Source organism: Epinephelus moara, chromosome 16 (genome assembly GCF_006386435.1).
Source record: "Epinephelus moara isolate mb chromosome 16, YSFRI_EMoa_1.0, whole genome shotgun sequence".
NCBI lineage: Eukaryota > Metazoa > Chordata > Actinopteri > Perciformes > Serranidae > Epinephelus > Epinephelus moara.
This window is the reverse complement of record NC_065521.1, coordinates 18,190,189-18,206,696: the sequence shown is the minus strand read 5'-3', so window position 1 is coordinate 18,206,696 and position 16,508 is coordinate 18,190,189. Positions and strand designations below refer to the sequence as shown.

The 16,508-nt window shown below is 41.7% G+C and overlaps 1 protein-coding gene and 2 non-coding genes across 5 annotated transcripts in view; 2 read left to right on the top strand and 1 right to left on the bottom strand.

Annotated features, from left to right (window-relative positions):
* The window catches only part of sema3h (sema domain, immunoglobulin domain (Ig), short basic domain, secreted, (semaphorin) 3H), a 76,265-nt gene that overhangs the window by 42,831 nt on the left and 16,926 nt on the right, over nt 1-16,508 (bottom strand). For all 3 annotated transcript variants that reach the window (XM_050066034.1, XM_050066032.1, XM_050066033.1), the window contains one exon: nt 1,711-1,865. In XM_050066034.1, the coding sequence (XP_049921991.1) occupies nt 1,711-1,865 (155 nt within the window). The remainder of the gene's footprint in view (nt 1-1,710; nt 1,866-16,508) is intronic.
* trnar-ccu (transfer RNA arginine (anticodon CCU)) lies at nt 12,349-12,421 on the top strand. The gene has a single exon. It is a non-coding gene; the product is annotated as a tRNA-Arg (tRNA).
* Nucleotides 13,060-13,170, top strand: trnar-ccu (transfer RNA arginine (anticodon CCU)). Its single transcript has 2 exons — nt 13,060-13,096; nt 13,135-13,170. It is a non-coding gene; the product is annotated as a tRNA-Arg (tRNA).

The window sequence follows — 16,508 nt, the reverse complement described above, 5'->3', positions numbered from 1 at the left end:
TCAGATCAGCAAACTTTCTGCTGCTGACATTGGTTAGACCAGACGCTGCTGCTGGCCACCAGCGCACTGTGACTACCGGGGCTGGGGGGATTGTGCTGGCTAAATTTGAACCGCTATTTTCTCCTGGGGAAGCAGAACACGGCAGTGTGGAGCAAGGTGGAGGGACTGTGAGGTGCTGGCTAGCTAGTTTTGTCTCATTTGTGTGTCTGATAAACAGAGAGAGAGAACACAGGGCAAAGACGGGCTGGGTGAATGCACTGCATGCAACTCTACCTTGAAATAAGATAAAGTAAATCAATGTATGGGAAACACTGCTCTGTGGTCATCTGGTGGGAGGAGCTTCGGACAGAAAGGGGAGAGCTGCAGGAGGATGGTGTTTTTTCAAATTCTGCCTTTTTCGACTTTTCTAGATTTCTGCCTACCCCAGCTGTAAGTATGTACACAGCCTCATTAGGATGAGTGACATGTGTCAGGGTGGGAACTTGCCCAGCTGAATCAAGACATAGCAGAGCTGTTAGAGCAGAGGAGGGGGTCTACCTCAGGGTTTTAGGCTTCATATGATGAAGCTATATATTATTGATGCCATGTGAAAATCCTAGTCCTTAAAATTTTAATACACACTTAAAAAGAACTTGACTAAAGCACTTCATCAGAAAATGTACAAAAGCGGAAGCTTAATATATAATTTATCAATAAATTGTCTACAGGAAGTAAAATACTTCATTAACAGGCTGCACACAGGTTGCCGTGTTTCCCGATGGTTTTGAAAATGTGTGTGTCGTTGATCTGTCTTTGCCTGTGTTTAAACTTGATTCAAATTTCAGCTGTTCTGCTCTAAAAGCGAAATAGTTCTTCAGTGCCAACAAGAGCTCTGCTGCTCGTCAGTGAACATGGACAGTGGAAAAGGTAGGAATGTGTGAAATGTGCAGAAAATAGAGCCTGACTGGAAGCCATAATGGTGGTATCTGTCTCTTTTAGAAAATTTTAAAAAATTAGACAACAAAGGAGCTTTACACCTCATTCAGGGTGTCTGAGTAGTTGTTAAGCCATTTAGAGTACAAGCTATGAAACACATCAGAAAGGAAATACATGTACACAAATGCAGGATACACACAATGGGTTTTGGTGAGAGAAACTGAATGCAAGCTTTGCATAGCGTTTGTTTGCTCACAAGAAAACTCCAATGGGCTCTGTTAAGTTTTACAGCTAACATGGGCTTGTCAGGCTTGTGAAATCTTTCCAAATATCCATTGGAGACGTTCTGTCAAACAGTGACAGCACAGCAGCTTTAATGGAGTGGCCAAATTGGATCGAGGTGGAAAGATGAAACAGTGGGAGATACTGTAATTCTATGGTTAAAGCAGTGTTTCTGTCCATGTGGGAAGTTTTTATTTTGAGTTAATAAAGAAAAAAGAAACAGAAAACACAGGCTGAGGAGGACAAGATGTGCATTTCTGTAATAAGAGTAAGGATCAGGGAAAGATAGGCGATCAGAGAGGATATTAGTCAGAGGGGTGTGACTTTCCTCTTCCTCATATCATCAGTAAATAGTCTCATCAAAGTGCTGACACATAAGTTATCTGTATCTGCTGTCATTTGGCTGTGTGTTTATGTGTATATGATGTGTTTATCTCCAAGCATTCATCAACAATCCACTTGTCTGCTGTATGTTTGGTATGTGAGTGAGTGTGTTTGTCCTGCAGCTCTAACCTTGCGTGGGTTCTGCGTTATGTCGTCCAGACTGGTAGACAGCAGGTTATCTTTCATGGCCACGTACAGGCGCCTCCCGTCTTCATCAGGCAGCAGGGACTGCAGGTCACCGGCCACCAGGGGCAACGTCAGCAGGCGGCCATTCTGGATCAGCTCTGAGGCAGAAGAAAGGAAAACAAGATCAAGGTTTTTAATCAGTGGGGACTGGCTAGCGCCTTGTTTAATTCTGAAAATGTGCAAGGCAATCTGGAAGAAATTAACACCAAATACACCACTTGTGATTTCTTGCAAAGAGTTAGATGAGAAGATTGATTCCTCTGTCAGTTTGTGCATTAACTATGGAGCTTGAGGAGCCACGAGTTGTTGTCTTAGCTTAGCATAAAGACTGAAAGAAGGGGAAAGAGCTAGACTGGCTTTCTAGAAGTTTCAAAATACACCCTCCAGCACTTTAAAGCCTACTCATGAAACATATTATCTTGTTGGTTTTAATCCGTACACAAGCGGGAATGTAAAAATGACAAGTTGTGGTTTCACTGGCAGTAACGACACCCAGTCTAGCTGCTTCCAGTCTTTAAGCTAAGTTAAAGTAAACTAATCAACTCCTGACTCCAGCTCCACAGAGGGGAGTAGAGCCAGTTTTTAAGTTCCCCATGGAAAATTTGAAAAAAAAAAAACACACATAAAACTTAATGTAAATGTCTGTTTAAGTAACAGATGGTCGGAGTTTATGAGGCCACTTATGAAGCAAACAATTTTTTCAATAGACAATCAGATAAAGTGACATGTTGGTCAAAGTCACAAACTTTCCCACACCTGCATCATCTATCAAACGCACTACTGTTTGTCTTGCAGCTTCATTTCTCTTATCACGCTGGACACTCGGTCAAACAAAAGAAACTGCAACATATCTTTGGTGAATAAACAAACACAGACACAGTGTACCTGATCTGCATCTCCAGACAGATTGTGTGATAACAAGCAATCTGGAAGCCCAGATAACAAGTGCGCAGATTAAATGTTTCTTAAATGATTACACTGATACACCGTGTAAACTATGAGAACTATGAGAACATCGCACGTCCGTCTCTCTTGTGTTAACTTTTGTATTTCAACTGCCAAGTGTTCTTCAGAGGATTGGACTTGGCATCGGCTCACATAGCTAAAAGCATATAAACATATAGGCTTTAAAGCAACACCAGGCATGGCTTCACACATTGGCAGCTCTAAATAGCACCGAGAGGCAGAAAGCGCTTATAAAACACTGTTTGAACTTCAAAACCCAAAAAAGTTTGGCCCATAATGTTAGTAAAATGCACACAGCATACTCTTGTTTGGCAACCTGGCCGCTCTGCGACACTTTATACCAAATGATACCAAAGGGACGAGAAGCAGAAGAGTTCATTTTCCAATCTAAGTGTATAAACCAGACCCTAAGGAGAAATACGTGATAATAACACAGCTTGTAATTAGCATACATTATTGCCCGGTGTAGCTATAGCACACAATATTGGTTCACTCAGGGGAAGATTTATGGGAGATATTAATGATTTATCATCTTTCACTGCGGCAGAGAGCTCAGTTCTCTCTTATTAAAAGAGAGAACATGTATAGTTTTGGATCCTTCAAGTGGTGAGCATTCATGTGCTGCTTCTTCCTCTGCAGTGATGGATAACTTCTCTCAAACTCAGTGTGTTTCCTCAAGCAGCTGAATCTGAACTGACACAAAGATCATTCAGAATATAATCTGGTCGATATTCCTTACAGTATCAACGCGGTGTTAACTTCCAGCATGGTTGGCCTGTACTGAGAATCAATTATTCAAACCTAGCAGCTCTACCTCACTGAATCACACAGGAGGTGCCGGATGTTGACAAACCAACTGCCAGAATAAATGGCGACATCGTATGTTTCTGCAATCCACGGGTAAGTTAAATTGTATGTTGTGTATGTAGAAAGTATGTTAAAACTTAGGGTTAGGAAAAGATCATGTTTTGGCTTAAAATACCCGGTTTTGTTACCACAGCTATGAACAGAAATGTCCCGGATATCTCCTTATCACCACAAACACCACTAGCCTCAAAAAGTGGTCTGCAGTGGTCTGCCGTCTTGCCTTGGTCTCACGCCATCTACCAACCCTCCTCCAGATGAGAAACTCTGCTCATATATATGTAATCTGAACTCTGTCTCTGAGAAGAAGCGCTGATATGATAATATGAAACATACAAATTTAATGTATCCGTGGTTTGCCGAAATTTACATTGCCAACATTTTCTTCTGGCATCTGGGCTGATGTTGAAGTATAGAGTGTATTACAAATTCACTTTTACAAGGATCAACAGCGAATGTAAACCTGCAGCAGAAAGCTGACTAATGTAGTTTGTGTTTGCACAGACATGGCTGTCTCTATCAGATTTCAGTGCAATCTGATAAAGTTAAAACCTGTTTAACTTCTTCCCCACTGATGAAACGAAAAAATGTTGAAATTAGCCAGCACTATCCTGTTGTCAAAGTCGAGTTATCAAATAGTTATGAAACGCAAAAATAAAACTTCTTCCCACGGTACCTCTGCTTTGACACATTTACAACCCCACAAACAGAAATCTATCCATCAAAAATCTGTTTGCTGACACATCACTGTGGCTGCCTCTTATTCTATAAATTTTGCCCACACAGCCGTGCCTCTCCAAACACATGGCAATTACCCGAACTGCAGCAGTCTGAAGCAGATGTGGGATCTAAGAAAAAAGTAATGAATGACTCTGAATACCTTTAACACTCTGCTGTATCTGTTCTTTATATGCTACATATCACGTTAGTTGACATGTGGGTTTGATATAAAAAAAGAAAAAACACATGGTTCGAAAAGAGTATGGAAAAGAATAGAGTCTTATACTGTAGATGAATGAAATGTGTTGAGGAGTGAACACCGAGAGGAAGGGAAGGAGAACAGTTAAATGCAGAGCTTGACGGACGTGGTGAGAAGTGGGACACTGCTGAGGTGCTGGAAATCGATCTGAAAGACTGAGAAAGAAATGAGAGGAGACCGCTGAGAAGGGCCATGAAATGGTGACAGACTGAATAAAAAATACAAGGACTGATGCAGGGATGGTAAGAGGCAGACTGGGGTGAGAGAAAGGGTAAACTCCCTGTCAACATACCACATGCATACATATTACTGTTGCATACAGCGCATCAGTTTCTTCAAATTAATACTGAGGTCAAGACCATTCAAAGTACCAAATATCCACACTGGACTGCTAAAAAAAGCAGGCGTCTGTCCCCTTGTGAAATAACTGTGGTAGTCTTTGTTAAGATTTAGAATAACCTATGACCAAAAAGACGAGTCTATTAAAGTCTTAAATAGTACCAGTGTCCTGCAGGCCAAACAGTGACAGCAGCACTCTGTTAACAGATAACTTAAAGGTCCACCGTGTAGGATTTAGTGGCATCTAGTGGTGCAGACTGCAACCAACTTCAAAACCCCTCTTCTCACCCCTCCCTTTTCAAGCATGCAGGAGAAACTATGGTGACGTTGTGGTGATATTACTTTGATTTGTCTGTTCTGGGCTACTGTAGGAACACGGCGGTGCAGCATGGTGGACTCCATGGAAGAGGACCTGCTCCATATGTAGACAGAAATGGCTCATTCTAAACTAACAAAATCACAAAGATTCTTAGTTCCAGGTGATTATACACCAACGTAAACATAATTATGAATATTATATGTCAATAGATCCCCAAGATCCTACATACTGGACCTTAGAGGGACACTTCACCCACAAAATGACCATTTCTAAATCAGTCATGCCGTGTTACCTTGGATTCATGAAAACTTTTTCTTGCTTCCACAGAAAACAAACATAATCTAAGTCAATTTTATCCAGTTGTATGCTCAGTAGTTCCCAAACACATGGATTATTGCTAAAAACCTTAGTTTTGGAGTTTGGCTTTGAAAAGAGCACAGATAAGTTTCACTTTCGTTCAGTTTTAAGGAGTAAGGTTGTGGAAAAAATGCATGTGTTTGGAGAGTACTGAGGATACGATTGGATAAATGAGACTTGGATTATACAGCATGAGTTAATGTTAGTTTTGATATAGTTTTCCTGTTGTTAAACATGGTCCCCAACCAATCAAGCAATCAATCATCAATAAATATGTTCACCGTTCTCTTTGGAGGCATGAGAGAAAAACAAAGTTTTCCTCACAAAGTCAAGGTGGCACGACATGACTAACTGATATACAAATGGTCAATTTGTGGTAGACGTATTCCTTCAAGCTTCAACACTCACACAATGCAGATGTTGCATAAGGATTTTCTCACTGAGGTAACTAAAGATGCCACCAAGAGGTAAACCCCAGGTTTCAGACATTTCTTCATAAACCTAAAGCCACAGGCGCTATGTTCATGTGTTTTGCAGCTTAAAGGTCATTTTCAGCCATTTCCTTGAGCAACAGACAAAGAGAGCATGGAAGAGTCAGTCATGCTTAAATAAATGTACAGGAACTTGAATCTGATTTTTTTCAGACCCTGTCCAAATTCATCAAAATGACAGGTTTCCACAACTCTGCCCAATTAACAAGCTACATGCTGTGAGCCCCTGTGACTTTTGTCCACAGTGTCTGGCTGGTATGTAATTATGTGATCAGAACAGAGCAGAACTAAATATTGCAAGTTCTTTTCTTTTGGACCAAAGAAAACTTTGTTGACTCTGATGATTACATTGCTTTTTTTTTTTTTTTAACTTTCCGTCTGTATTTTTCACTGTGCACACAAACTGCATGGTAAATATGAGAGGGTAAAATAGGAAAGGTTGGTAAAGTCAAAAAGAGGAGAAAGAGGGAGAGAGGATGGGATAAATGACACGACAAAGTGACAAGAAGATGAAAACAGTCTGATGGGTGAAGACAGTTACGAGATGAGAATAGGGGAAAAATGTCAAAACATGACACGATGACAGACAGATGAGGAGGAAGAGAAGAGGAGGGGGAGGGGGGAGAATAAATCCTGATGCAAGAAATTAATAAATATTGATGGATGATGATGAGGATGAGCAGGAAGGAGAAGAATGGGGAAAGACAGGTGGGGATTAGGCAGGAAAGGTCGACGCTGGTGGAAGAGAGAGCTCCTGTAAAAATCATGTTGCGATGACAGGGCTGGGGGGATGATAGACATATGAGGGGATTGATGAGGAGGTGGAACCAAGTGAGAATGGAGGATGAAGGGGAAGAGTAGCCGAGAGCGTGAGGGAAAAATGTAGTGTAATAACAGAGTGAAAAATGATGGATAGATTTGTGGATTGAGGAGGAGGAAGAGAGGGGTGAGAGAGGCAGATGAAAAAAGAGGCAAAAGTGAGAGGAAAAATAATATGATGACAGGGTGAGTGATGATGATTGGAGGGATGACGGGTGAGGGGAAAAAGCAAGGAAGACAGAGCAGCTGTAGGAGAAGAAAGGAGTAGAAAAAATCTCAAATAGGAAGGTAAAAAGTAAAAGGCAGTCAGTCATGGAGGCAGAGAAATACGGAGGAAGAGGAAGAAAGAAAGAGTGATGCTAGAGACAGCAATGAGGAACCACAACATGCTGACAGTCAGGAGAAAACACAAGAGATGGATGAGCAGATGGGAAACAATGGGAGAAATAAGAGAGAGGGAGGCATGACTCAATGGAAATGGAGACATAATCTGAAACAGAGAGACAGACGCAGTAGGAGAGGAGAGCTCTGCAGACTAAAGGCAGATATTAGAAACCTCTACTTTAGCTCAGCAGGAAATCTCTGCTTATTAGCCGCTGGGTACTTTGTTAATATTCAACAAACGGTCAGAGAGGTAAATTATTTCGCCTCACGCTGATCTCGGCTTTATTAATCCCAGTGGGTGCATCAGCAACACACTGAATTCAACAGAACTGTGACGTTTGTTTGCTTTGTTCAATATTTGTTTGTTTGTTCAAGCAGAATCCTCACACCCCCCACCACATCTTAGCAACGAATTCTAACAGCAAAACCTTTTGATAGCCAATTGGAATGATGACGAAACTATGGTTATTAATCAAAGGCTGTAAACATTGCTCCTTTTTGTATGACCCTGAGCTGTGAAACCTACTTTCAAAAAGCACTGGGTGTTTTCGGACCGGAGGAACTTTTCCATTGTTTTAAGTTTTTTTAGCTTTTTGTTGTGTCTGCATTGTAAGAACTAGGAATGATCACAGTTCTTAGATTGTTTAGAGGGACTTTTTTAGCTCCTATTTCAGAGTAGGTAACATGCATCATGTTTACATTCTTACATTATGTTTCACCACCCCATTCGTTTAGTCATCAAAGAAGACATGACTCGCCGTTTTGTAAATGGGAAAAGAATTCTGATAGCTTTAAGTCTGCGGGTTGTGACATGCACTGATGTTTTTATAGACATAGCCATTTCCTGTAAAAATAATGAATGTAGCTACCGTGATAGGCAGGCTGTCAACATGTTAATTTTGCTATAAAGTTTTGGAGCCAGCCTTAAGTGGCCATTCAAAGGACTGCAGTTTTTGACACTTCCATCTTGGCTTCATTTTTCATTCACTGAGGCTGCCGCTTGGTTGTCAGTCACTTGATAATGTTTTCAAAGGTTCAACTATTTGAATTCCAAGCATATCCTGCACTCCACCTCTTAATTTGAAACTATAACCTCCTGACTTCATTTGAAGATAAGACGTTTCTGCTACTTTTTCCAGAGGTAATCTAACCCTGGTGGAATTCATGCTTTGCTCAGCCAACTTAAGCATCAGGTACTTCATCTGAATTATAGTCTGGGTGCCACAAGAGCGCTATGACCTTGCTTAATTCAATATAAAGGCTCAGCTTAATTGAATATGAAACCAAGTCTGCAGTGGAAACACCAGTGACATTCAGCATCTGTGAGCATCACAAGATCCTATTGGGTCAGACAGGCTGAAATCCAGCTCACATCCTCACTTTAGAGTGCATTAAATCAGCAATACAGCAAAGAGGGCTGGTGACACTCGGATCTGTAAGAGGGAACACACACACACACACACACACACACACACACACACATATACATTTGCAAAGATTCAAAGTAAGTGTAACTGTGAGTCAGCAGCACATGTTCAAGACAAACAAATTTAGATTTAGCTCTCACACACACACACACACACACACACACACACACACACACACACTCCCTTGGTTTAAATACAACTTCTTTATCCTGCACACAGCATCACACATGCACCGAATTTTTGGAAATTTTTTGTCTCCCAGCTTGACCTCAGAACGATGAATGGCTCTTATTCAGTATAAAAAAACCCACATTCTTTACCCCACCATACACACACACACACACACACACACACACACGCTCGCCCCTGACTCAGTCGAGAAACACCAGCTGCACCCACCCCACCCTTACTCTTGGGACAGTTGCCATAGAAACAGCAACCATGCCGACATAATTTGCGAGGGGGTGTTTGTGGTGTGTAGAGGGGTGTCTCTTGGCCTTGCCTCCTCACCCACTCCACACACCCTCCTAATATCTCTCTCTCTGTCTCTCTCTCTCTCACACACACACACACACACACATACAGATGAATGATTTGGCCCACATCTCTCATCAACACTTTGGCTAAAAAACAGAGGGCAGTTTGGAATAATGGAGTGTTTTTCCAAGACATCAAAGCTATTTAGTTAATGGAAGGGCGTGCGCGCGCCCACACACACACACACACACACACACACACACACACACACACACACACATTCAAGCATACCATGTTCAGGATATAAAAAGCCGTCATCTGTGCCACAAAGCCTGGCTATCAGTCACCACCAACATTCAACAGGATATTAACAAACACAGCAGCCAACTCTAAATTAAACTCTTCAGCCATTATTAACCACATACGGTCAGGAGAGGTCAACCAATTCACCTCGCGGTCTGCAATAACTTGTGAATGAGTGCTTATGTAAGTGGCGGTGAAAGTGGCAGTGAAATTTTCAGCATTCGTCTGTGTGGGTTTGATGATTTTATCGACCCAGAGGCAATCTTGTTCTCCAACTCTGCAGCCTTTTCAGAAACTCTGAATTACAGTAAAATTGATTTTTTTTAACAATGAGTCTCGGCTCTCAAATGCCTTCAAATCACACTGAAAACTGGAAGAACAATCTGATACCAAAATAGCAAGTTGTCATGTGGCAGAGAGAGGAGAACTTAAAGCAGAGAATATCAGAAAAATATCAGAAGTCACTCTATATTGTGGGAAAGCTGGTTTAAAAAAGTAGAGTGACTATAATTACATTCTGTGAAAAGGTTGGGTAATACATGGTTACTTCTCTGTGCAATATTTCTTCAGGACTGATTTTTGCATCCTCAAACGATCCTGTAGCTTGTATCTATCCTGTAACTTCACAAATGTCTCCTGAGCGCTCTTTATCATGAGTTTCATAGCAAAAATATTGACTTTTAACTTTCACCATTGTTTTTAGCTTAAAGTTGAGACTGTTTGGAAATGCCAATTATCATTTTTGGTGACAGATAGTGGGTTTGATATTAGTGTGGTGCTAAATTCTGGGGCTGTCATATTCTAGTCAGTTGGTCGATGGGTTGGTCTATATGCTACTGTCCAACTACATTCTCATTGGCTGGACAATCACTAATGTTACTTTAATAAGACCGTGTGTCCACCAAAAGCATTTCTTTTCCCAGCTGGAAACGGCAATTGTCGTTGTTAAGCACTTGTATTTGTCCTCTCATACGGCGGGTTATGTGGTATTTGTCCCGCCCTTTTTCCACTATAACTGGATGGCTGGAGACAGTGACGACCGCAGCGTTTTAGGTAGAGGTAGAATTTCAGTTGACAATGTCATAAAGGATTTTGCTTGAATGTTTTAAGCACATTTTCATTGTCTAACATCGTCAAAAGTTCAACAAACCACAGGTACGAGTTCTGGCCTTCTGTCAAAGGTGCCAGTATTGTAAGTTATAGCATATAACTTTAATCATAAAAGCCAATCAAGATAAGATAAAGATATAGAAATGTGTATAAAATAGGTAATTATAATAGCAAAAACAGCCTTTATCTTCATTGAAAGCAGCACAATTTGCTCATTCTGCACACACATACACACATGCAAACACACGCACACACACGTGCCTGCTGAGTGCAGCCAGTCTTAGCAGCATTCAGTTGACAGCGAGGTCAACGAGGGTCGTGACCTCTGATCCGGGCCAATTGGCCTCTGACTCCTGTCACTGGGAATCAAAGGCGGAGAAGGTTAAGACGTAAAAGAACAGAGACGCTAAGACATAATCCTACTGGTGCATGCACGCACACGCAGACACACACACACACACACACTGAAACGTCTGTGCGTGAAAGGCTCCTTTATAGTGGTGCAAGTGTCTGCCTGTCTGTATTTGCCTCCATCAGTGTCTGTTTTTGTTTATTTACTGTTTGTGTGCTTACATGTATGTGTGGGCTAGCGGTAGGTATTTTTATCCATGGTGAACATTAGATTAAAGGCTTCTGGTCATGGGAGCTCTGATGGACCTCAATGTGATTAGAGAAAATGTGTGGCGTGTGATACAGCTAAGAACATTCCTGCACTGCTCGACACACAGACGCACACACACAGCAATGTATATGTGTGCTAGCATGCTTGTGAATGACCACACCTGTGCATGAGCAGAAAGACTGCAAAAGACTTCATACAACGTGCAGGTAAATACTCCTGGACCTAAAGCAGAAGAATGAAGCTTGTGTTGTGCTGATCCAGCTGTCTTTCAAATGTTGTTTAGACTGAAACTGTTTTTTTTAGTTAACCCATAATTAAGTGTCTTTTAGTAGTGAATATTTTTTTTTAATTTACTGCTTGTTATTCAAAGGATGCTTTTTACAGCACACTTGTCAATAAGATGTACAAAAGGGAAAAGTTACGGCAAGCTTGTCTCGGATTAAACCCAGATGAGGCAAATTGCGAGCGATTTAAACCAATGATCAGCTCTCTGTGCATCATCACATGCAGTGCAGACATTAAAGGGATTTTCAACCAGCTTCGTATAATAACATTGTGGGCACTATGTGTAAATAGACTGTGGTAAACTTCCCTCCATCTTACCAGCAACCAGATCTCCCTGCTCATCTCCCATAACAAATCCGATGAATAATGCGAAACATATCATCAGGCAGTTTTTTGCTGGCTCTAGGTCTGTTGCTCAAACTACAGATTGTGCATCCTCATTCTCATATGTACACAAACACAGACACAGAGTATAGAAGCAGATCAAGAGAGACTCAGATCAAACTCAGATTAACCTCCAACACTAAGCAGTGCTGATTTAATATGGACCTAGAGTCTGTTACTGTGTTGCCAATTTCTCCTCTCAAATGCTTTCATAAACATATTTTAGTGAACAGTTTAACCATAATTTGAGATTGTTTGTCATATTTTCTGCTGTGTCAACATGGACAAGTTCACATCACATCGCCTGCCAGTGGGAGCCGGTGTGGTGTAGTGCATTCTGGTGGTCAAAAGCCAATGCCACAGCCCTTTGTCTCTGATCATGTAGTAACAAATCCAAAAGTATTACCATCTTTCTACTGCACAGACACGCCGTGAAGGCTGGCAATGAAAGTGTAGCCCCAGTGGCCTAATGGATAAGGCACTGGCCTCCTAAGCCAGGGATTGTGGGTTCAAGTCCCATCTGGGGTGTCTTACAGCAGAGTGGTGCAGCGATGGGATGGGTGTGATGCTCTGATGACATGTTATGTGTGCAACCCACCACTGGGAGATTTAAGAACAGTTTGCAACTAACTCAAAAAATAACATCAAGAGTCAAAAAGTTCTGCAAAATTTGGGAAACAATGAGGTTCAGGAGCTCCTTACCCTGCAAGAATGAGATTAACCCCCACATAATAGGAATGATTGCTATTGCCATGTTATGCCATTTATATGCCGGACATAGATATGTCACAGTAGATGCTGACGCTGTTGTGTTACACATCACATCCGTCACTCCTCTTCTGTTTACTGAATGCCAGCATGCTACCTAAAATAACACCCCATTGTTTGGTTTTGTGTAGTGAAAGAACTTTGTAGCAGCCCTCTAGTGCCATTGCTTTGTAAAGAGGGCTACTGTGTCTTAACAAAACTGGTCAGCTTGTGTTCTATGAGGCCCCCATGGCCTACTGGATAAAGCACTCTGTCTCTAGCCCAAGCCAATATCACTGTGAGTTACATTATCTCTAGTTGTGTCACCTCTGCCACTGCCATGGCGACCTCAGGAGCCACTGTCGTATTATTTAAAGACAATGTTTCTGCTAAACCTGTTGTTGGTGGCTTTACATCAAGCCCCAGTGGCCTAATGGATAAGGCACTGGCCTCCTAAGCCAGGGATTGTGGGTTCGAGTCGCACTGGCCTCCTAAGCCAGGGATTGTGGGTTCGAGTCCCATCTGGGGTGGTTTACAGCAGAGTGGCGCAGCGGAAGCGTGCTGGGCCCATAACCCAGAGGTCGATGCATCGAAACCATCCTCTGCTAACAGTCTTTTACTGGGAGAATTACGCAATTATAATCTATATGAATAGTTCAGCAGCAGCTATGGGTGCCATCATAGCTACACTGAAAAGATAGATTCAGACACAATGCAGTGAACCTCAGATGGTACACCAGTTGTAACCTGCTGTCCACCAGTCTTCAGAAGAATCTCAGATGGAAAAGGCGCTGACGACAAAGAGGTATTCCTCTTGATAAATTTGTTAAACATATTTCCTAATTAAAAGTAAAGGTAACTGATGGCGTGACAACATGCTCAATTCTCTTGGCTGGCTGGTATCTGCTAAAAGTCTTTGTCAAGAAACCTCAAACATACAGCAGTTCTGGTCAAAAGTTTAATATCAGTGCTCAACCTACAGTATATTGGTTTTCAAGTAACCATAGCAACAGTACTAAAGAGGTAAAGCCAGAGATTCTCATAAGATGGTCACTGGCTGTGGGATGCCTCAATTATCGAATACTGAGAGTGCACTCTTTTGTACAGTGAGATCTGCACTACTTCCATAAGTTACAGCATGCTTTCCATGTTGGCCTCACAACACATCAGTTCTGAGATGATGACCAGATATGCTCACTGCTGAACAGGTGGGATGTTTGATAATTTTATTTTCACGCAGGCAGTGCTAGTTATTCCACAGTGTATGAGCAATAACAAGTTTTAGGGAGGAAACTTTCCCAAGTGAGTGCAGGACTTGCAACACGCATCAAGTAAAATATAAAAATAGTTCTGTAAGCCTTGCAGGAGTTTGCAATGGCACAGTGAAATATGAGTGACACACACTATAAGATACAAATGAAAAAAAGGATGATGAAAGAATCAAGTCTCTCTTTCAGTCGTTATCTCACTCATGGGAGTCCAACTTTGTTATTTTCCTGGTGTTTTACAGCGAGTTCTCCTTGTTGTACATCCAGACACACCATTTTTTGCTGCATGCACACACACAAGCGACACTTTAATCTCTCCAATTATTCCCCCACAGCCTACAGCATCGACTATGTCCAAGTGAGTGTGTTTGTGAGCTGCACATGTGTGTAGTTTTGCTTCTGTGACTGTCTTTGTCCGTCTGTTCGTGTACTCTCCGAGCCCCAGGGAACTTTAGCTGTCTGGTGCAATGTTCCCAGGGGGAGGACTTTGTTAGCTGCGCCACCAGAGGGGGATAATGGGGGCGGGGGGTGAGGAAACCGGGGCACATTTCCTGTGGAAATGGGGTTATCACTTCACCAATTACTGTTGCAATTACAGCAGGAGGCCTGCAGAAGCCTGGGAACAAAGCCTATAGGCACACAGATGGGCACTCATGTGGAGACATGCACAAGCATGTGCACCCACACACAAAAATCATTTTTAACACACTTGTCTACATCGATACAGTAGTTATAAAATCTCACAAGGTGCCTTTCCATCCATTTGTTTTTATGTGCATTTTTAATTTGAGAGGAAAAAAACGCAATAATCTCAAAATATTGCAAAAAAAGGTTTTACTCATGAGTGAGGTGGAAAAGTTGGCATATAAATAATACGGAACATGTGACTAAGTGCAATGGAAACATATTCAGTGAATAAATAATGATACAGTCACGATGTATCGTCATTGTACAGGCCACTGCAAGTTCTCTTAATCATCTCTTGAGGCTTTTAACATGCTTATGTACACAGGGTTGTTACCAGAACTCCTCCCACAGCACATAGCGGTAATATTAGTGGTTCAAAACTCTCTATTTCTGACTGGCGCTCTTTTAATTACCTCATTTTGTCACACCCTTTTCTGCAGTGACACCTGACAGGAGAATTAGCACCACCTGCTGCTTCTCATGATGAACCAACTTCCAATATAGGCATAAAAATAGTGGATGGAAAAACGAAAAATTCACATTTTACGTTGCCATCTTTCTTAAAATTCCACTGATATCGGGTGTTCTTGGTGGCTTAAATTCCCAAGTCCCAATCAATCATAGCTTGTGGTCTCTCACAACTTTAATAATGTGTAAAGTTGACCAGGCAAAAGAGATAATTTTCGAGAATCAGTAAAATCAAAAATAATGACATTGAAAGGTCTAACATGCCTGTCTTTCAATTGGGGTCTTGTGAAGTATCGTAGATGCAGAGTAAGGTGCCTAACGAAGGATAACATGACAATGTGTCAAGCCCAATGCTCAGTTTTTAGTCCTGATGCCTCACATCGTCAGATCTGACCAGCATTAGGCTGACATCTTGTAGTCTGATGCTAGCATCACTCATTGCATCATTTTACATGATGTTAATCATCTCGCCACCTGTCAGATTTATCCTCTAATTGGCATCTTGCCTCTGCGTTGGGCACCGTTGTTCTATGGTTATGTATCTGTTCCTACAGAGTAAAAAAAATCAACATTGTTCATCATTCACATGCACCAATTCTCTGCGTATTGCTTCTTCCTTTTTCACATGGATTCAAATTCTCACACATTCAAACATACATATGTGCCCACGCACACACACACACACACACACACACCCACACCCACAACCCATACCACAGAAACATTATAGCCAAACACACAGACGCACCACATCTGGACTGTGTCTCAGACAGACCAGACCCACGTGGACGGCTTGACCTCCGACCTCGGCGTGTATGATTATTCATCATCATCAGACTGCTTGGCCCGGGTCGCCGTGCTGCTGCGTACACACATCAGAGTCCATTTACTGTTTGCTTTTTATCTTTTTCATCTTTATTTATCTAAGAGCGGGTTCACTGAGAACACTCATTGTTTTCTCTGCTTCACATTCACACAGTTGTGTACAGTCTCATGTGGGAGGCGCGCGGTGCAGAACAATGTTGGTGGTTAAATGGTTTGCTCAGTGCTACACGCAGACGTTTTTGATTAGCAGCTATAACAAGTCATTTTTTTCTCATTCTAATATTTTGAATTAATTTGGGGATTTGAAAACACAATATTTATTTCTCATTCTGATGAAAAAGACCCAGAGAATAGACTGCAGATGATCTCAGTCAACGTTGCATCTCCTGCCAGCATTCAACTGTGGTTTCCTTAAACGATGATGAAGCTGATCCACTCTGACTTTGACAAAGTAGCATGGTGTGTTTTCATCTTATCAATATGGTTATAAGCTTTTTTGGTATGAGGACTTGCAAAATCCTCCCAAAACAATAGCCTCACTTGCAACAACAAACCATCACACGCCTGAGTTAAATTATTATTTTTTCCCCTGCACGCACACTTTTAGGATTTGAAAAGCT